Source organism: Heteronotia binoei, chromosome 1 (assembly GCF_032191835.1).
Source record: "Heteronotia binoei isolate CCM8104 ecotype False Entrance Well chromosome 1, APGP_CSIRO_Hbin_v1, whole genome shotgun sequence".
NCBI classification, from domain to species: domain Eukaryota; kingdom Metazoa; phylum Chordata; class Lepidosauria; order Squamata; family Gekkonidae; genus Heteronotia; species Heteronotia binoei.
Genome location: NC_083223.1, coordinates 143,876,537 through 143,899,020, shown reverse-complemented (window position 1 = coordinate 143,899,020; position 22,484 = coordinate 143,876,537). Strand labels below are relative to the sequence as shown.

Genomic DNA, 22,484 nt, shown 5'->3' with positions numbered 1-22,484 from the left:
GAGAAAAGGGTCATTTTGTAGAAAAAGCGGTGCAAAGCTCATTAGCACAACTCATTTCCATATGCCACACACCCCTGACATCTCTGGAAGGTGTACTAAATTATATCAGCTCAGCATCTACTTTAACACGCTTCTTGAATTATAATTGTCTTCTTAATCCCATCATACTTTAAAAATTACTTTCTCCTATATGGCCACAGTAGCATGATGAAGATTTCCATCTGTCTGTTTTATATATTTTAGTTTCCCCCATTTTTTGTGAGGAAAAATATTAGGAAGTTTGTCAAATCTTAGAGTTCTGCAAAATTCTCACAGGGGGTTTGAACAATGGAGCCCAGAAGCAAGGGGTTTTTTTTTGGGGGGGGGCGGGTTTTAAGAAAACGAGTGCAATAAAATTTAGAGGTTCTGGAACTTCACTCCTGTTCGCTCCTGCCCAAAATGAGGCCTGTGAGAGAAATAAAAAGAAGGAAGATAGAATGAAAGAAAAAAGACAAAAACAGGGAAAGAATGAACCTCTCAGCAGAGAACTGTCTCGTTCAAAGGTCAGCAGTCTTCTGATGGGGTTCTGGCCTGACAGAACCGGTAGTAGGCGGGTCACAGCGAGGCTACCCAATGACAGGGGGGGAAGTGGTGACAGACAGAGTGCAAAGCTACTTCTGTGGTAGCCACAACTTCCAATAAAAATTGAGGATCGAGTCAACACGTCCAGTTTTTATTATATCTACAATACGATGTAAATGAATTGGAGTATAATAATAGAACTTAGCCCAGGGGTGGCCAAACTGTGGCTTGGGAGCCACATGCAGCTCTTTCACACATATTGTGTGGCTCCCAGAGGTTGAGGAGGAACTTCGTGCTAGCTTACTCTCAAGTAAGTGTACTTAGCATCAGGACCTCAGTCAGCCTCTAAGCGCTGACCCGTAGGTAGACAACTATTTCTGCCATGTGTGAAGCGGGGAAGGAGGGGAAAATAGGTTTGCAAGCTCTTCTCTTCCACCACAGAGATCACCTGGAGACCTAGAGTAGGGAAAGAGTGCACAAGAGCCAAGGAAGCCACTGGAAAGGAGGGACAGAATTAAAGAGGGTGGTGCAGGGTTTCCCCTTAGTTACATTGCTCTTGAGGAGCTATATTTACTAACCTTGGTGTCAAGACAAAGAGAGGTGCATAAGGATGCAAATGATGGTCAGTGATTTATATGGTACATGTGTGTTTCCTTCTCCCACTAGTGCCAAAAAAATAATTCCCTAACCTTCCCCTATGCTGGTCTTATGGCACCATTATTCCCAGCTTTTGTTCTTTAAAAAATCTCCTTCTAGTATAGTCACGTTGTGAAGTACATACATATGTATTTTATCTTTCTGTGCACAGAAAGTATTAAGAATTTTAATAAAGATGTGTGTGTAGTATTTGTTCATGCGGCTCTCAAAGATCTCACATTTATTCTATGTGGCTCTTACATTAAGCAGGTTTGGTCACCCCTGACCTAGCCTATTCACCTATTGTAACTGCAACACCATTTAGAGGGACTGGTTTTACTTTGACATACATACATATACATATACACATACACATACATGTATGTATCTGTGTGTGTGTGTGTGTGTGTGTGTGTAAAATGCAGTAAAAAAATAACCCTCAAAAAACTTTTAAACAAGTCATACGAACTCCAATAGAATGTATTTGTCGGACTTATACCTAACAATTCACTCTTGTCTTCTGCTGTATCACCAGGTTCTTCTCAGATATTTGTCTCTTCCTTATATCAGTTACTTAAATATATAAGAGTGTCTGTGTGTATGTGTTTTCCTGGATGAATGTTATTAAGGTACATAGAAGCCAAAAATTATTTCCACCAAACTATTTTGAATTTAATCTTGGATCCGAACTGTTCCACATTTGAACACAGAATAATATCTACTAATACTAAACATTTGCATGAACTCATCAATCTTCAGTCTCAGCACAGCATCCCCTAACTGCCAGAATAACATTTTAATGTGTGATTTTGTGCTGGTGCAGCAAGATGGGATGATAAGTTTATTTTGTTTAGTCTAGTTTCTGTTTTTCTTCTAACTGTTCTCTTTCTTTCTTTTCTATTTTCCTCTTCAATCTTATTCTTTTTTACCATCTAAGTATTCATTTCATTCTAATTTTCCTTTGCTAATTTGATGTGTAACTCTTAGTTCTATTGTTTCTTTTTTTTCTTTCCACACTACCTTTCCTCAAACTTTATTTTATTCATTTATTTTATTTAAAAATTTCCGGAAGTCATATTTTCTGAGCTACAGGATCAAATTCAGACATGGCAGTTGCCAAATATCCTTTTTGTTTTTGAATGTCAGTGCTTAAAAATATGTAATGTGGCCTTTAAAAAAAATCTGATTTAAAATGCCTGAATTGAGGCCTGGGGCTAGGGCCTTGTGTACCCCAGGCTGGCACCTGCCCCGCACCCCCCACCTGCCCCACCACCACACCTCCACCTGTGGGGAGTGCAGGCACAGTGGCACAGCAGAGGAGGTCTGGGCAGGCTCCTGTCACCTGCTCAGTGTGGTCTAGGAGCGCATCTGAGATTGCACTGTGCTGGCATGGCTCACCCATAGCTCCTATTCAGCCTTCTTAGGCAGACCCAAAAAGGCTGAGCAGGGGATGCGGGCAAGCCCCACCCCACCCGGCTGCTATCGCCTTTCCTCATGGGCATTCCCCTCTGAGTTCAGCTTTCCTTGTAAAGGAAGCTGGGCTCAGAGAAGCCGTGCTACCCGGCTGCTTTCACCCTTAAGGGCAAGGGGCATTCCCCTCTTAACTCAGAGTCCCTCATGAGGGAAGCCAGGCTCAGAGAAGCCCTGCCGCCTGCCTGCTTTTGCCTTTATGGTGAAAACAGCTGAGCGGAGCGGTTCTCCTCTGAGCTCAGCTTCCCTCATGAGGAAAGCCAGGCTTGTTGGAGAGCACACGGCCACTCAATGTCCTGGTGCTCTCAGCTTGCCAGGTATGCAGCCTGGGAAGCTGAGAGTAGCAGGGCAGGGGGAGCGACCTGAGTTATAGATGTTTAGATAGTATGCCTTGAACTTTCAGGTAGATGAAGTCTGCAATCCTTTTTGTGCAAAAATAATTTATCTTTATAATATAGTGGGTTCAATGCAATGAAGAAGTGAGGTGGTAGTGATCATTAGCTCTTTATTAGGTACAGCATAGTATAGGGCTGCACTATAAGAATGAAGAACAGGGCCAAAGAGGCCAACTATATACAACGCAAGCACGTTATTGGGTCATTCAAACCCAGTAGGGGGCCTGCGATTGGAGCAGGGCAGCAGGGATTTGGATCCTGCTACCCATTGTTCCCAAGTCCTCAAGCTCCATTCTAATGGCTCCAATGAGCCAGGCAGGAACACCCATATAAGTCTTCACTTGAGTCCTCATACACAACATCCCTTCCCCCCAAGTTCACAAGCCTCAGCAGACATAGTCTCCCAAGTAGGAAGGCTTGTGGTGCTCCCACATCAACTGCCTGAATGCCAGAATGGGTGGAGGAGCGGTTGCAGCTTCAGGCACGGTGAGTGGAGGGGCCGGTGATGCTGGAATTTCAGCCAGGGGTTTAGAGCTCCCAGAGACCTCTGGCTTGGTCAGAAGCACCAGAGCTGGGGCCTCTGCTATGGCTGATTTGGTTGCTTGAGAAGATGAAGCAGCTGGCTGGTCACTCGGGTTGTAATCCTCGATCTCATCCTCTGGGGCCTCCCATGACCTTAGCTGGTTGATGTGCTGCCTAATCATGGACCCACACCCTGTGGTGACCTCGTACATTACTGATCCCAACACCCAGGTGGCTCGGGCCGGGATCCAATTTGGGCCTCCCCCCAAGTTCTTGGCAAAGACTGAGTCCCCAGTATCAAACCCACGGGGTGCCCGGATTGCTTCCAGCATTTCCTGTAAATCTAGGGCTCGGTCCAGGTGCATCCAGTCCAGAAGGGATGACACCCACTGACCCATAAAGACTTCAGCTGGGCTGCAGCCCGTGGTGGTGCAGGGGATAGAATGCTGGGCCAGTAGACACTCAGTAAGGTGGACCTCCCAGTCCCCTTGGATGATGTGGCAGAGCGATTCCTAAGTCAACCGCACCTTCCTTTCTACTTGGCCGTTGGTGGCTGGGTGCAAGGGGGCCGACCTGATGTGTCTGATCAAGTTTTGGGAACAAAAGTCTCGGCGCTCACCCGACATGAATACCATCCCGTTGTCGGAGACGAGGGTGTCCAGCAGGCCATGGGTTGCAAAGACCTTGTGGGGAGCCCCTATGGTGGCCTGGGAGGAGGTAGACGCCACATTAATTACCTCGAGCCATTTTGAGTAGGAATCCACAATGAGTAAGAAAGTCTGCCCCTGGAAGGGCCCCGCAAAATCCAGATGTGGGTGGGACCAGGAGTTGCGTGTGGACTCCCACTGTTGGACTGGTGTGCAGTGTGGCACCTGTCAGGTCTCCTGGCAGGGCTGGCAGTGGGCAACCCAAGATTCAATCATGTCATCAATCCTGGGCCACCAAACGTAGCTGCAGACAAGAGCCTTCATGCACACGATCCCCAGGTGGGTTTTGTGCAGCTCTGTGAGGACTCTCTGCCTCAGGGCCAGGGGCATCACCACCCTACTCCCCCACAACAAGCACCCCTTGTGCACTGATACTTCGTCCCAGCAGGATGCCTATGTTGTAAAATCTGGGCCCACCCAGCTGGTGGGCCACCCCCTTCACACCCAGTCCAGACCTCAGGAGAGGGTTTTGTCTTTGGCAGAGAACTTGGTGATATCCTTGGCATGTACTGGGCAGTCTGGAAGGGACACTATGAGCAGGAGCTGGTGGGCTGGTGCCAGATCCGGGTCCCCGGATGGCAGCAGCAAGCGGCTTAAGGCATCTGCGTGGTCCATCGCCTTCCCGGGGCAGTATTGGAGGGGGTATTGATACCCCACAAGGAAGATGGGCCACCATAAAACCCGTGGCGACAACATTTGGGGCGTCTGGTGGTCTGGGGCAAAAAGGCCCAACAAGGGCTTATGGTCAGTCAGGATGGTGAAGGGTCGGCCATAGAAGCAGTCATGAAATTTCTTGACTCCTGCTGCGATGGCTAGACACTCCTTATCAATTTGTGCATATTTGCTCTCTGGTTTCTGCAGGGTTCTGGAACAGTAAGCCACTGGGACCTCATGGCCATCAGGCAGCACATGTGTTAGGACTGCCCCCACCCCGTATGGAGATGCATCACAGGCCAAAACTATGGACAGCCACTCATCGAAATGCGCCAGCAAACTGTTGGAGGAGAGCGTCTTTGTGTGAGATCCTCATGCATCACCAGCTTCCACTGCATCTTTTCATCCCGGAGGCCTGCTACGAAGCGGTCGAAGAGGGCTTCCTCAAGGTTTGAAAAACTGTAGTCCAGGACTAGTTGGCAGAGTTCCATGAGGAAAACAGCAATGGTCTCCCCAGACTTCTGGTTCCGCTTGTGGAATTCAATGCACTCGGTCGTGCAGGTCAGCCATTGTGAGAAGTGGTTGGTCAACTTCTCCACTCTCTCTCTCTCTCTCGGCTTGACTTCGCGAACGAAGTTTTAAGAAGGGTGCAGTAGTCCACGTCTGCTGCAGGCTCGCTGGTGGCTGACAAGACCAATGCGAGACAGGCAGATCCGGCCACAGTGGCTGCAGGGAAAAGTCTGATTTGGGGTTGGTGCTGTAGCAGTGCGATTCTTCCTCAATCTCCTTTTGTCCTCAAGACCAGCTATGCGTGCGTTCTCAAAGGAAGAGACAGCCTGGTGGATGGTGTGCCTCCATGCTTTGCGATCTGAGGCTAGGTCAGACCACTGGTGATGGTTGATGCGACAGGTGCCAAGGGATTTCTTCAAGGAGTCCTTGTACCTCTTCTTTGGTGCCCCTCTATTTTGATGGCTGGTGGAAAGTTCGCCATACAGAGCAATCTTGGGAAGGCGGTGGTTTTCCATCCTAGAAATATGCCCTGCCCAGCGCAGCTGCGTCTTCAACAGCAGTGCCTCGATGCTTGTAACCTCTGCCCTCTTGAGGACTTCAGTGTTGGTCACAAAGTCACTCCAGTGGATGTTAAGGATGGTGCGAAGGCAGCGCTGATGAAAGCGCTCAAGGAGTCGCAGGTGATGACGGTATAAAACCCACGATTCGTAGATGAGGGTTGTCATCATAACCACTTTGTAAACATTTCTAAACTTCTCCACAATGTCCATGTAAATGGCCGCCTTGAGGATTGTGGGTGAGATGAGACTCTTGGTCAACCACAAGGTCGCCATGCCGCAGATGCTTAGCAGGAGCGACTTCTGCTGGTCTTCATCCATGATTTTGTAGTACCGGAGTTCAGCCTCTTCTCCCAGGTGTCCCTGTCTTTGAGATGATCTGCGTTGAACTCCAGGATGTATTTGTGCTGTCCAAGAGCGGTAGCCATGTCAGGGCCGGGTGTCAGTTACGCAGCGGCACTGGAGCTCGGTGCACTGGACGATGCTGGTTGGTCCTGGGCTTCATTCATCCGGATCCCATCCTTGTTGCCACTATAATATAGTAGATTCGATGCAATGAAGAGGCGAGGTGGTAGTGATCATCAGCTCTTTATTTATTTATTTATTATTTATTTATTTATTACTTTATATTTATATCCCGCCCTCTCCGCAAGCGGACTCAGGGCGGCTTACAATATCATAAAAACAATCAATTCCATAAAAACATATAAAACCATAATACATTTATAGGTTAAAAACTATTACGCTATCTCAGTCTAGTCTGGCGGTATTAGGTTCTGACTATGACCACCAGCTTCTGTAGGATGTCCGGTGGCAGCCCATTTTCAGTCAACCAGAAAAGCCTGCCTAAACAGTTCGGTCTTACAGGCCCTGCGGAACGCCGACAAATCCCGCAGGGCCCTTATAGCTTCTGGGAGGGTGTTCCAGAGTTCTGGTGCTGCCACCGAGAAGGCCCTAGATCTTGTTGCGGATAGCCTGGCTTCTTTTGGGCCAGGGGCGGACAGCAGATTTTTTGTCCCTGATCGCAGTGCTCTCTGGGGGATATATGGGGAAAGGCGGTCCCGTAGATAGGCAGGTCCCTGACCATAAAGGGCTTTAAAGGTTAATACCAACACCTTGAAGCGAACTCGGAACACAACAGGCAACCAGTGCAGCTCTCTCAGCACTGGCCGAATGTGCTCCCATCGTGGTAGCCCCATTAACAGCCGTGCCGCAGCGTTCTGCACTAGTTGTAGTCTCCGGGTTAGCGTCAGGGGTAGCCCCATGTAGAGAGCATTACAGTGATCTATTCTTGAGGTGACCGTAGCATGGATTACCGTCGCTAGGTCGTTGCGGTCCAGGTAAGGGGCCAGCTGCCGTGCTTGCCGAAGATGGAAAAAGGCAGATCTAACAGTGGCTGCCACCTGAGCCTCCATTGTAAGGGAGGACTCGAGGAGCACGCCTAAGCTCTTGACCTTGGGGACCGGTATTAGTGGCACCCCGTCAAGGGCCGGCAGCTGGATCTCTCTCCCCGGACCGCCCCGACCCAGGTAGAGAACCTCCGTCTTCGTCGGATTCAATTTCAGCCGACTCAGTTTGAGCCAGAAGGCCACGGCTTGTAATGCCAGGTCTAGATTTTCCGGGGTACAGTCAGACTGGCCACCCATCATTAGGTAGAGCTGGGTGTCATCCGCATATTGATGGCAACCCAGTCCATACCTCCTGACTATCTGGGCAAGGGGGCGCATATAGATATTAAATAACATCGGGGATAGGACCGCTCCCTGCGGCACCCCGCAACTAAGGGGGTGCCTCTGGGATGCTTCCTCCCCTATCACCACCCTTTGTCCCCGATCTTGGAGAAAGGAAGTCAGCCACTGCAAGGCAGATCCCTGTATCCCCACATCGGTAAGGCGGTCAGTCAGTAGCTGATGGTCAACCGTGTCAAAAGCGGCTGACAGATCTAGTAACAACAGCACTGCAGAACCGCCCTGATCCAGATGTCGCATAAGATCATCCATGAGGGCGACCAGAACTGTCTCCGTCCCGTGACCTGGCCGAAAGCCGGACTGGAATGGATCCAGTGCGGAAGTGTCCTCCAGGAATCCCTGCAGCTGAGTCGCCACCGCCCGCTCTATGACCTTACCCAGGAAGGGAAGGTTTGACACCGGCCAATAGTTCGCCAATGTGGCCGGGTCTGCTGATGGTTTTTTTAAGAGGGGACGGACCACTGCCTCTTTAAGAGGTGTGGGAAAGATCCCTTCAATCAGGGACCTATTGATGATGTCCTGTAGTGGTTCACGTAGCCACGTTTGGCTGGCCTTTATAAGCCAAGACGGGCACGGATCTAACCTACAGGTCGTAGGGCGTACAGCTGCAAGGGTCCTGTCGACTTCCTCCAGACTGAGTGGGCTGAAGGAATCCAGAATTGAACCAGAAGACGTGCTCGGTGCCCCAAGTTCATCTACTGTATTAATTATGGCGGGTAATGACCCCATCAGTTTGGGGGTGGTGGACAGAGGTGAAGAGCTGCTTGATGTGCAGCGTCTGGCACACCTGTCGCATGAGGCTCGCCGTGAAGGGTGTGCCCCGGTCTGTATCTCCCGCAGCGGGGCGGTCACCAAGTGGGCTCGTATCATGGACAGCGAGCTGCCATTGTCGACCATGGCTTGCAGTTGCCACCCTCCCAAGGACACCGGGATCGTCCAAGGGGGGGGCGAGCCCCCGCCTCGGCCGTCTGCCAGGGCTCTTCCCAGCTCACGTCGCACTCCATCACTCTTGCTTGAGATAGCCCCACTGGCCACAGGTGAAGCAGGGCCCTACGTCTCCCGCCGAGCGGCAGGCCTCCGGCAGCGGGCGTCCCTCCTTCTCCCCCTCGCGACCTCCGGGGCGTAGACTCGGTCCGGGTAACGTCGGGTGGCCTCCGAGCCCCCACCACCCAGGCATGGCGCGGGCCGACGGCAGCTGCGCCCGGCCTCCGCGGTCTCTGGTCCCGGGCGCCTTTCCTGGTGTTGCTCCTGGGGCGGCCCGTCCACCGGGCGGGGGTAAGTCCTTCCCTGGCTTGCTGCTCTCTGCGCGGGGGGGCAGGCTGCGGTGGTCGGCGGCCTGAAAGTTCTCCCACAGCTCCTGGACCTCACTGAGATGGGTTGGCTTCCAGCAGGCCACCCAATGGCGGGTACGTGGCAGCAACACCTGCAGCAGCTGCTCCACTACCACCAGTTCCACAATGCGCCGCCTTTCACTGGTGGTGGGGCTGAGCCAACGGGTGGCGGCGTCCTTGAGGGTCGCTATCGCCGAGCGTGGTCGAGTCTCCCCCGTCGGAAGCCAGGAACGCAGCTTCTGGCGGTGGGCCTCGGGCGTGATCTCCAGGCGGTCTAGGATGGCTGCCTTCAGCGCTGTATAGTCCTCAGCCTGGGCCCGCTCCAGGGCTTTCATGGCAGCTTGGGCCTCCCCGGTCAGGTAGGGTCCCAAGATAAAGGCCCACTGCTCTCTGGGCCAGCGAGCGCCCTCAGCCACTCGCTCGAATGCCTCCAGGTAGGCCTCGACATCGTCCTCCGCTCCCAGCTTTGTCAGAGGGGGCCAGGGGCTCCTTCCGGCGCCAAATGGTGTTGGCCCTGCCGGCTCCGGGTGGGCCAGGAGCGCCTGGTGGAGGTCCCACACAAGGGTGGCTTGAGCCACCGTCTGCTGCTGGGTGACCTCCCGTAGGAGCTGCGCCTGGTGGTCTGCGAGCCACTGCCCAAATTGGGCCAAATCCACGGGAGCGGGGTTAGTGTCCATAGCGGACGTCAGTTCCAGGTGTATCACGGAGTCCTCACTCATTTCGTCCGTTGACGAGTCGCTGGACTCCGGCTCGATGGGTGGGGTCGCCACTCGACTCGAGTGCCACCCGGGTGGGGCCGGAATATGGGGGCGTGGCTGTTGGCGCCCCGTCGGCCCAGGTGAGGGGTGGGGCTGCCCCGGGGGCTTGGGAAGGTGTGGGAGGCTCTCGGGGTGGTGACGGGGGCCGGGAGCGGCTGGCAGGCGCCGGGGGGTCCTCCTCACGCAGTCCTCGCCCGGGCTGGGCGGGACAATTAGGTACTTCATAGTATAGGGCTGCACTATAAGACTGAAGAACCTGGCCAAAGAGGCCAACTATATACAACTCAGAGTTCCCGCATAAGCACGTTACTGGGTCATTCAAACCAGCAGGGGGCCCACAATTGGAGCAAGGATTTGGATCCTGCTGCTCATTGTTCCCAAGTCACCAAGCTAATGGCTCCAAGGAGCCAGGCAGGAACACCCATATAAGTCTTCACTTGAGTCCTCTTTGTCTCTTCTTTGTGTATTAAATACTGTTGAAAATTCATAAATATTCCAGGGGTCCTTCTGTAACTGGTTTGCTGAAAACCCAGTTCATAATAACAAAGTTATACGTTTCAAAATTCTCACTGTAATTATGCATTACAGTACTGGTATATTAAGTGGGCATGCGCACCAATCATCCTCAAAAGTCTCACCTTTCCTCCCAGGCTTTGATCCAATCCTTATGATTTTGGCTTCATGAAAATCCAAGTGATTGTCAGACAATGCAGAGCTCATGGAACTGGAAATCTAGCCTCCACTTAAGAATGGTGAAGAAAAACTTTCGGGGTGGGGTGGGGGGAGAGAGACAGGGATGCATCCTGTTAAGAGCCCTACATTCCCAACTTGTGAGTATAGGTTCCATGGAAAAAGTAGCCTCGAACCTGCTGAAGTGAACTCTTTAGAGAAAGGGGAATCAAATCTGTCCTCAGAGTTTATTTTCATTATGTGAGGCTCAGTTACAAAGTACTTACTCCCATTGAGAAAAAATTTATAAACTTTGGGAGGTGAAAATGAGAGCCTGTTTTACTTCATATATTGACATCTTCCACACAAAGCATTTACCCTATTAATACTTCATTTTTTTTTTTGTTAAATGAACCTTTGCTGTTCATCACCATTTGTGTCTTGACTGTCTAGAATCATTCATAGAGTTGGAAGGGACTTCCAGGGTCATCTAGTCCAATCCCCTGCACAATGCAGGAAACCCACAAATACCTACCCCAAATTCACAGGATCTTCATCGCTGTCAGATGGCCATCTAGCCTCTGTTTAAAAACCTCCAAAGAAGGAGAGCCCACCACCACCCGAGGAAGCCTGTTCCACTGAGGAATCGCTCTAACCGTCAGGAAGTTCTTCCTAATGTTGAGCTGGAAACTCTTTTGATTTAATTTCAACCCACTGGTTCTGGTTCTACCTTCTGGGGCCACAGAAAACAATTCACACCATCCTCTATATGACAGCCCTTCAAGTATTTGAAGATGGTGATCATATCACCTCTCAGCCACTTCCTCTCCAGGGGTGTCTAGTCCAGGAGCATCAAACTCATTTGTTATGAGGGCCGGATCTGACATAAATTAGACCTTGTTGGGCTAAGCAATGTTGGACTGGGTCATATGTGTTCCTATTTAAGATTAGGTAGCATAGATAGAAACTTTATAAAGGACACAGACAAATACAATTAAAGATTTTAAAAAAAACTTAAAACATGCATAAAACATTAGCATTTGTTCTTACAGGTGCTTTCTTTGTATCTCTCCCATGGGATCCAGGGAATGGAAGCTCTGGTTCTTTCCTTCCTTCCCCAGGGGACCAGGAGGGGGAGAAGCCTCAGCCAATAGAATGGAGAGAGGCTTGGCTCAGTAGCTCTGCTGTGCAATTCAGAGAGCCTAGCAAAGCAAGCCACACACACACCCCCGCCAAATGAGGAGCCTCAACCAATGGAGAGAATATAGGGGCTTTACTCTGTGGCTCCTGTGCAATTGAGCAAGCTTTGCAAAGCAAGCTGTGATGCAGAAGGAACCAAGAGAGAGGGAGAAGGAAGCAGATGACAGCCAGTTGTTTGGGGGCCTGATAAGAGCCCTCTAAGGGCCTGATTCAGCCCCTGGGTCGCATGTTTGACACCCCTGGTCTAGTCAAATATCTAGGGAAAGGCTATTTCTGTTTACCTCACAAGTGATTACAGCAGTGGTCTAGCAGATTTCTAACTAAGATACCTTTAGGGAGCAGATAACTTACACACTAACAATACTTTATTCAAGGCTTGTGTCCCTCTTTTTATTGGATTGTGGGTGGTTGGGATTTAAAGAATACATAGCACAAGCCAGAGTAAAGAAACTGACATTCTTCAGTCCAGAAGTGACACAAGCATGTCAGGGACATCGGGGGCAAAGCTCTGGTTTGTGGGGGAAACCTCTATGGTTGAATTAGCTTCTAACCATTTGCCTGAAAACCAGAGTGCCACCACCTGACATCATTGACATGCCTATGTCACTTCCAGGTGGCATAAGCTTGTCATGTTTCTTTCTGGCTTCTTGGTTTTGGTGGAGGGAATTCCAAAGGGGAAAAAAAGAATATACTATAAGATTATGGGATGACCTCATTCAGGCCACGAGACAAAAAGACTCCACACTTTTCTGGAGACTTGTCAACATAAGGGGTGCTAGAACAATTTCCCCCTTAGATTTGCATATTACCCCCGATAGATGGATTTCTTTCTTTCAGAGATTATATGATGACCATACACAGATTCCTCTCCCTGATATGTTGGGGGACCTTCGTTTATGGCCCCCGGTTAGTCACCAAGAAATTAAAACACTTATAGCCCGTTTAAAAAATGGAAAGGCACAAGAACAGGATGGCATCCCACCTGAAGCCCTAAAAGAAAACCCAGATTGGTGGGCACAATTCCTTGCACCCCTGTTCACATACATTGACCAATCGGGTCATGTCCTTAAGCAATGGAGTACAACTATTATAGTTCCTATTTTTTAAAAAAGGACAAAAAAGTGACCCAGCAAATTACAGGCTTATCAGTCTTATAAGCACCATCATTAAATTATATTTGAGACATCTTCTTGATAAATTTGAAACATGGATAGAACAAGAGGAGATTATTGCAGTAGAACAAGCTGGTTTCAGGGCAAGAAGATCAACAATGGAGCACTGTTTGGTACTCCAACAGCTAACTGAGAAGTACTCGGCCAAAGGACCAACCTCTCTATATGCTGCCTTCATTGATTTGAAGGCAGCTTTCGACTCAATATCACATCAGAGATTATGGAAGAAACTAGAGCTTTCCAAGATGGATAAAAGACTATTTCTCATACATGCCCTCCATGAGAAATCATCCCTTAGGGTGAGATATAACAAACAAGGGCATCTTACTGACCCAGTTAGAACTTTTAAAGGAGTCAGACAGGGCTGCCTTTTGGCCCCTTTGTTATTTAACTTCTATATCAGTGATATTATTAAATATTTGACTGACCCAAAGTTTCACCCACCAAAATTGGCCTCAAGCCACCTAACATTAAGAGCTCTGTGGCGCAGAGTGGTAAAGCTGCAGTACTGCAGTCCAAACTCTCTGCTCACAACCTGAGTTCAATCCTTGCGGAAGCTGGGTTCAGGTAGCCGGCTCCAGGTTGACTCAGCCTTCCATCCTTCCGAGGTCGGTAAAATGAGTACCCAGCTTGCTGGGGGGAAAGTGTAGATGACTGGGAAAGGCAATGGAAAAACAACCCCGTAAAAAGTCTGCCATGAAAACATTGTGAAAGCAACGTCACCCCAGAGTCGGAAACGACTGGTGCTTGCACAGGGGACTACCTTTAGCTTTTACCACCTAGCATTACTGCTATAGGCAGATGGTGCACTTTTATTAGCAAGAACACCAGTAGGCCTGCAAAGGGCATTGGACAGCTTCTCTACATATTGCAGTAAAGAACATCTAATAATTAATTATGAAAAAACAAAAGTAATGGTATTAGGCAAATGCCCGAAAAAGAAAATTTGGTCAATGAATGGGAACAGAATTGAACAGCTTAATAAATTCATGTACTTAGGGGTCGTATTTCAAGAGAACAGTTATATGACAGCTCATTGCAACTTGAGAGCAGATCATGCTGAGAGAGCCTCTAATGCAATTTTAGGATTCTTACGAGTCAAAGGTTGCTCTTATGTCCCTGAAGCCCTAAAAAATTTCCAAGCTAAAGTTATTAGTCAACTCCTTCATGGCACTTACTAGGTATCCCGGCTACAAGTTTATGTTTGCTGGAGAAAGTACAATCTAAATTCCTTTGATCTATTCTACAAGTTCCACCTAATGTCCCCAGTTCTTTACTTCGACTGGAAACCAGACAAATAAAAACTGAAGCAAGACTCTTTCTTGTCTCAGCATTTTCCTGGCTCAGAATACACAAAAATGTAAACGGTTTACTCCCCTTAATCATTCAGGATCAGTACCAACAAAAATTGATACGTTTGACAGAGGGGAACTTAATGACCAATTTTGCACTCACCTTACTCTGCTCTCACGTTCGTCTTCTCAGCGCGGCTTCCTTCCGATTTCACACTATCTGCCCCGGGGCTGCAGCAAGTGTCAGCATTTTCGCGCAGCAAACAAAAACCGCTAAAAACCAGTTTCTGTTTGCTGTGCGAAAACACTGATGCTTGCAGCCCTGGGGCAGAAAGTGTCAAGAGCCCCGTGGCACAGAGTGGTAAAAGCTGCAGTACTGCAGTTGGAGCCCTCTGCTCATGACCTGAGTTCAATCCCAGTGGAAGCTGGTTCAGGTAGCCAGCTCCAGGTTGACTCAGCCTTTCATCCTTCCGAGGTCGGTAAAATGAGTACCCAGCTTGCTGGGGGGGGGGGGGAGTGTAGATGACTGGGGAAGGCAATGGTCAACTACCCCATAAAAAGTCTGCCGTGAAAACGTTGTGAAAGCAACGACACCCCAGAGTCGAAAATGACTGGTGCTTGCACAGGGGACTACCTTTTTTTTAAAGGGGCTAACAAAGAAGATATCTCTGGGGAAATTGTTGGTTGATAAAATACCAGCAATCACTAGAGTGACAGCTAGGTTTTGCACCCAAGTGATCAAACAGAAGAATACTTTTAAATCATAGGAGCTTTTTCTTTTGGTGTAGACTTTGTGGAGCTATTACAAATGACTATTGCTATGTACTAAAATTTTATCTACATTTTAAGGTTGCTGTATTATATGGACATATATTTTAGTAGTAGACCTTTGACAGATTTGTACTTTTTATTTCTGATAGATCTGTGCTTTTTTCCTGGTTTATGACTGTTATAATAAATACTGACTGGAGTGCCTGAAACCAGGGGACCACTGCCCACACCAGGGGCTCTGGTAACCCTAACTCAGTGCATAGTTCTCTCTAAGCTGTGTTAGAGGGTGCCGGCACAAAAAATTTAATGGTCAGTACAAAGGATTTTTGCTTCAACTCACAATCTCCACTGGAAATTATGGAGGATGGGGGCACTTCCTTCTGGCGCTCATAGAATTCCCCCCCCCCCCCGACCAATCTTTTTGAAACTTGGGGAGATGTACCAGTAACTATGCTGCAATTGTGTGCCTCTACCTCAAAAGCTATCCCCCCAGAGCCCCAGATACCCCAAGATCAATTCTCCATTATAGCCTATTGGGCCATTGACTATAAAACCCAACTTTTTTTTTTTTTGCACACCCCTATTGTACTTTTCTGTATGATTTGTAAACTGCCACGAGTCACAGTAAAAAGTGAGAAGTAAATATTTGAATAAATAAATATTTTGTGTAGGCTGATAACATTTAAGCAACTTTCTGTTTGTTAGGTTAGGCAGGGTTATGATAGGGATTGTTCCTCCTCTCTTATACTTGACTTTTAATGCTGGTTGTCATATTTTACTTTTTTTAAAAAAGGATACTGCAACAATTGTTGCAAGCCCCCAAGCTGTTGTGTTTTCTAAGGCTCAGCACAGGGTGATTGTCTGATGCCAGATTTACGAATATGGTGGACCAGATTGGGTAGGCCTGTTCATCAGAAGCCAGGTCTATCAATACACCGGCAAGGGGTGAGTAGACCTGTTCTCCAGAGGTGAGATCTACAAATGTAGTAGAAAGGGGTGGGTAAATCTCCAGAGGTCAAGCCTACCAATATAATGGAAACAGGTGGGTAGGCCTGTTCTCCAGATACCAGGTCTTCCAATACAGTGAAAAGGGGTGGTGAAATTTGACAGTTCTGTTTTCTCTTAAAATGTTTAAATATTCTTAGAATATAGTTTAAATATAATTTAAAAGAATTTATGTAAGTAATCTACTAAAAAACTAATTTACGTGACAGTCAAATGTAGATTTGCTCACAACTGTAATGCTACTAGCTTTTTTGCTGATGGGATAGAATTTCTACTCACAATGCTGCGGAGCTTAGAGACCACTTATTGTAACATCTACTTTTAATCACTTCAGTGCGTATTATGAGCCATTATGAGCTCAAGGTCTGGTCACAACAGAGGCACAGGAACCTCTGAAAGTCTGACATCCCTCTTATTCTCAGCTCTTATACAGATATGGTCCCTTCAAAATGGCAAAAAAAACCCCCTACTTTTTCTGGGAAAAGTAGGGGAAGAAACATTGGCTCACTTTTGATTTATGATATCACATGCACTATCAAGCAGGTGTTTATAAGACCTATGTAAATCACATTCCAAGTGGGACTAATAATTGCATTATTCAGAATTCCACCTGGGGGATGGCACACAGCAGGGGACCAGGAACGGCCTTCTACTGGCTGTCACCACTTTGGTAAGGGTCTGCCTGGGAGGGCCCAGAGCACCCTCACATCACCCCTGTGTCTTCCTTCTTAACAAAACACCTGCTATCCGTGACAGAAGAGATGCGAGGACCCAGGCAGTATAACGATAACAAGTTTATTGTAAGTACTCAAAACAAGTGGTTTGTAAAAACTTTTAGTGCAACAGTGAATATGAAAACAGTAAAGGTTGGTACAACGAAATAAAAGCCCTGATATGACTAGCTAAACTTTCCCTTCCTCTAATACCAAACAGACTCACCACCCCTTGGGTAAAGGAACACTCCTGCTACAGCCTGTCTCCAGCTCAGCCTTTCCAAAGAGAACCCATTTCCCTCTCTAGCTGGCCTTTTATTGTTTCCTCCTAGATCCCACCCCTCTGGGCAAGTTTTCCCTCCAAAACTACTGTCCACCCAATCAGAGGGACAGAAGGGATCCTGGGAAATGTAGGCCCTGTAGCTACTCTGATACAGGCTTCCCTGGAGCCTGTAGGCTGCACTAGGCCTAGGATAATGACAGAGGTGGGGTAACAAAAACTGAAGCAAAATATTTCACCTTGTCTGAAAATGATATAATATTGCATGAAAAGTACAATGAGGAATAATTTCCAGGTGACAGAGATCAGTTCACCTGGAGAAAATGGCCACTTTAGAAGATGGACTCTTTTACCTCCTCAGGCTCTACCCCACCCCCCCCAAAAAAAATTCCATGTATTTCCCAACCTGCAGCTAGCAACCCTAATTCCAGTGTATTGAGTAAGAAAAAAAAGAGCTGGAATCAAAGGGGAAACACCTTGAGGGGGGAGGGGAAACAACCATCCTCTCTCTCTAGGGTTGCCAAGTCCGATTAAAGAAAAATCTGGGGACTTTGGGGGCGGAGCCAGGAGACTTTGGGGGTGGAGCTAGGAGACATTGGGGGTGGAGCCAGGAACAAGGATGTGACAAGCATAATTGAACTCCAAGGGAGTTCTGGCCATCACATTTAAAGGGACAGCACACCTTTTTAAAATGCCTTTCTTCCATAGGAAATAATTAAAAATAGGGGCACCATCTTTTGGGGCTCATAGAATTGGACCCTCTGGTCCAATCGTTTTGAAACTTGGGGGGTATTTTGGGGAGAGGCACTAGATGTTATACTAAAAATTTGGTGCCTCTACCTCAAAAAATAGCCCCCCCCAGAGCCCCCAATACCCACGGATCAATTCCCTATTATTCCCTATGGGAATCGTTCTCCATAGGGAATAATAGAGTGCCCAGTAGACATTTCCCTCCCCCCCCACGCTTTCTAAAGGGGGGGAGGGCCTCCAAACTAGGGAATCCCCTGCCCCCTCCCTCTCTCTCACACACAAATACTCACTATATCTTCTTCCGGAGAACTCTACTTGCTCTGAAAACGAAAGGGAAAAAAAGGGAGGGGCTGTTCTCCGAAGCCCTTCCTGCTTCCTGCCCAGCCTTAAAGGGGCCACACATTTTACAAACGGCTCAGGATCTCAACAATATGAAGCCTACAGGTATATTCTTCCCCCCCTCCACCCCCCCACCCCACCCCCCACACCCGCTTCCCGATTTCTGGGGAGCGGGAGATGAGGCTGCGAACCCAGAAGTCCCCCGCCAGGGCGGGAGGGTTGGGAAGCCTATCTCTCTCTCTTACACACACACACACAGAGAAAGAAGGAAGAAGAAGATGATGATGAAGAAGAGGAGGAGCAGCAGCAGTACAAGCATTATTTTTCACCTAAGAACAAAATGCTTGAGGTGATCTTGATTGTGTATTCCAAAGGCACGGATTTTAAGTAATTCCCGCTTCAGTCTAGTCTTTTAAGAAGGCACCTCATCTTGATTTAAACAGAGATTGTAGCACCATTGCATTGTTTTTAGATTGTATTGTTTTTAGATTAATTTTAATATTTATATATTGTATTTATTGTTATATTGTTTACTGATTTTATTATCTGTTTATTGTTATATCATGATATTATATCATGCTTTGTAAGCCGCCCTGAGCCTGCCTCGGCGGAGAGAGCGGGGTATAAATAAAAAATTATTATTACTATTATTACTTAAAATAGAATCTCCACCCCTCCCCCGCATACTATATTTACAAACTGTTAACATTTGGATTCTGTAATCTATACATTTTAACCTTTCTTGATACATCAGTCCTTCCAGAACATCATTTTTTCCCCTGAATTTCTTTCCTGCTCTTGTGTTGTTTTCCTGAGTTCTAAAAATACTTTTACAATGCATTTGGAAAGGCCAGGCAGACAGTAATGTCATACAAAATGTGGAACAGTGAAAGGCAATTACATTAAGCCAAAAACACATTTGGGTGTACTTGAATTGTCTTATCAAGTTTTAACTGCAAACACTGAACTATTCTTTGTTATTCCTTTCCTGTTTCTCTTTATTCCATTTCGAAGAAGATTCTAACTCCATTCTAGTCTGTCCCAACAAGTCCTTGGCCCAAACCTTCCAATGAAAGCCATTTTTTATAACTAATTAGAAGTGATTCAGGAGTTATTGGAAGAGTGTAGATCTGTTTCCCCATACCACCCTTGGTTTTAAGCAAACCAAATTATTGGTTTCTGCAGAGAAGGTTAAAGAGGCATTAAGAAGGGATTCAGCCATTGTTTCAACCATTGTACCTTCAGTCTTGGTTAGAGAAGGGAAAGTATCAGCCTTGAATCTTAGTGAAAAGGTGGACTATAAATAAAATTAAAGAAAGAACTGGAGCCATGAAGGAACTGCTCAGGTAAGCACCGGCATCATCCTCTTAGTAAGAACATTTACTATTTCTATATATGAAAGAAACTGGAATAGGCAAGCAGCATTATGAAAAAAGGGCTTCTCTGTTAAGATTTTAAATAGATTCCTGGGTGAGATCTATAAGCAAAGTTCTGTGATCACTGATCAAAGATTAATGTGTCTGGGACACAGAACAAACAAAAATGAATGACTTTATACTCTTATTTACAAAAAATGCTACTTTAAACCATTCAATATCTAAGGCCAGATTTTAGTTAACATGGGAGCAGATTAATTAAACCTGGTTGCAACAAATCAGTAGCCTAAGCAAAAGATTGTAATGATGGAAGATATACAAACATAAGAGGAACCCTGCTGGATCAGACCAATAGTCCATCTAGTTCAACATCCTGTCTCACACAGTGGCCAACTAGTTCCTCTGGACAGCGAACAATAGGGCATAGAGGCCATGGCCTTCCCCTGATGTTGCCTCCTGGCTCTGGGATTCAGAGGACTGCTGCCTGTGAATGTGGACGTTCTCCTCAATGGATAGTAACCACAGACAGACTTATCCACCATGAATCTATCTAATCCCCTTTTAAAGCTGTTTATTCCTGTAGCCAGCACTACATCCTAAAGTTCTGAAATTTCTGGAGAGAAAGAAAAAAATGTCTTTGTCAATTCTCTCTACTCCATTATAATTTTATAAACCTCTATCATGTCCCCCCTTAGCCATCTCTTTTCTAAAATGAAAACTCCCAGGCTCTTCAGCCTTTCCTCATAGGGAAGGTGCCCCAACCCCCTAATCATCTTGGTTGCCCTTCTCTCTACTTTTTCAACTCTGCAATGTTCTTTCTGAGATATGGTGACCAGACCTGTACACAGTATTCCAAATGAGGCCACACCATAGATCTATACAGGGGCATTACAATATAAGATTGGAAAGAAACATCACTGGAATTGTTGAAAATAATTTTTAAAAACCCAACTAAAATAATTTAGGCTTCTTTTGTTGCTTTCTTCACTGTGATTTTTCATGCGGTAGTTGGATGAGTTTGAAAAAAATAGGCAATTTAACTTCTAAATACTAAGAATGACATTCCAATGAAAAAAAAGACAAGCCAGACAGTGTAGTTCTGTGGAACTAGGATACGAATTTTATGACTGAAGGCAAAAGCCTTTAGCTTTTCTGGGCATGGAGCAGGTGTCACTGGGTGTGGGGGGGGGGAGGTATTTGTGAATTTCCTGCATTGTGCAGGGGGCTGCACTAGATGACCTTGGAAGCACCTTCCAACTCTATGATTCTATGATTCTGTGACTCAGATTTACCATCAGCTTCTGGAATTACAAAGCCTGTCAAGGTGTACTGCTTAATTAGCAACTTGTCAAAAACTAAATAACATAACTTCAACATTATTTAGTTCTTTCCCCCACATGCATACTTACTTTTTATTGGGATAATGAGCTGAGGAATGACAGGAAGAATTTTGTTCCCCCCATGTTCTAGCATATCATGGATACCTTGCCGAGCAAAGAACTCATAGGGAAATTGCATCTCACATAAACCATCAAAAAACAGTGGTAAATAGTGATGATAATCCAGCTTCTCTATCTCCACCTGAAAATGCATACAAAGAAAAGAAAGGGAGATCTAAATTAAGTATATATCTAGGTAACCTAGAATATTCATAGCAAGTTCCTAAAGGAATCACTGACCAAAACAAAACATTGTATCCAGCATGATGACACAGTAAGTTTCCTGTCCCACTATAACAAAAATAAAGATAATCAATGTAATTTGTTCTTGACATTATATTTCCAAATATCATTGATATCACTGATATACTGATTCCAAGGAATAAGGTATAAAGTGGGTAAGAAAATATCCTTCTTGTGAAGAATAACATTTAGCATACTAAGTGCCCTACTTAATGCAATACATGGTTGTCAGTTCTTAAAGCCTAGACCAGAGGTCTACAACTTTTTTAAGCCTACAGGCATCTTTGGAATTCTCACACAGGTAGGTGGATACAATCACAAAATGGCTGCCACAAGGGGTGGAGTCAACCATAATATGTCAGGGAACAAGCTTATGCTTAATAGTAGCTCTGAAGAGAACCTTTCAGCCAGGGGCTCTGTTTAACACAATGTCTTTTTAAATGAACATATTATTGAAAATATTTTCTTGCGTACATGTAGCTTACCTTCAGTCACATAGTGAAGATCATTGTGGTGTGGTGACAGCTGCTACCAAGGCAGTGTGGTTTTGAATCTGTATAGCCTATCAGCTTCTCCAAGCCATTCAGAAGGCCTACTGGGCAAAAGTCCCACCAAACACTATCCACTTCCTAAAAACACTTGGTAGGCACCAGGAAAGGCCTACAGGAAAGCTACAAGGCCTACATTTCCCAGGATCTAGGGCTGCCAATCCCCAGGTGGGTGAAGAACAACGTAAATCATGTAGCAGGTTATATTAACTTGAACAACATATAATAGTCCATAACAAATTCAGAAGGGAAAAAATCCCGTTTGCTGTAAACCTGTCGGTTGTCAGTTGCCAAACAAACCTTCCTGGCACCCTGGCACCCAAAAGTGCCACACTGGAGACCCCTAGCTTAAAAGACTGGGAATATTTATTAGAACAGAAAAAGAGTCCTGCTGGTCCATCTAATCTAGCATCCTGTCTCACACCGTGGTCAACCAGTTCCTCTGGTCAGTCAACAACAGGGCATAGATGTTCCCGGATGTTGCCTATATTTAAGCATATAGGAACTGTTAAAATTATCTGTTTACTTCCTAGTTACATGACAACTCGTTTTCTTGTTGGCATATCACTAAAACTCCTGTTAGCTAGTATTAGTAATGAGCCTCTAATTCCACTGTTATGATCCTAAGCCTAGTGAGGCCTACAGGCTTCAGGGAAGCCTGTATCAGATTAGCTACAAGGCCTACATTTCCTAGGATCTAAGGCTGCCAATCCCCAGGTGGGTGAAGAACAACGTAAATCATGTAGCAGGTTATATTAACTTGAACAACATATAATAGTCCATAACAAATTCAGAAGGAAAAAATCCCGTTTGCTGTAAACCTGTTGGTTGTGAGTTG

The 22,484-nt window shown here is 46.5% G+C and overlaps 1 protein-coding gene across 2 annotated transcripts in view; it reads right to left on the bottom strand.

Annotated features, from left to right (window-relative positions):
• Nucleotides 1–22,484, bottom strand: part of PACRG (parkin coregulated) — a 553,646-nt gene that overhangs the window by 261,711 nt on the left and 269,451 nt on the right. For both annotated transcript variants that reach the window (XM_060242060.1, XM_060242052.1), the window contains exon 3: nucleotides 20,826–20,997. In XM_060242060.1, the coding sequence (XP_060098043.1) occupies nucleotides 20,826–20,997 (172 nt within the window). The remainder of the gene's footprint in view (nucleotides 1–20,825; nucleotides 20,998–22,484) is intronic.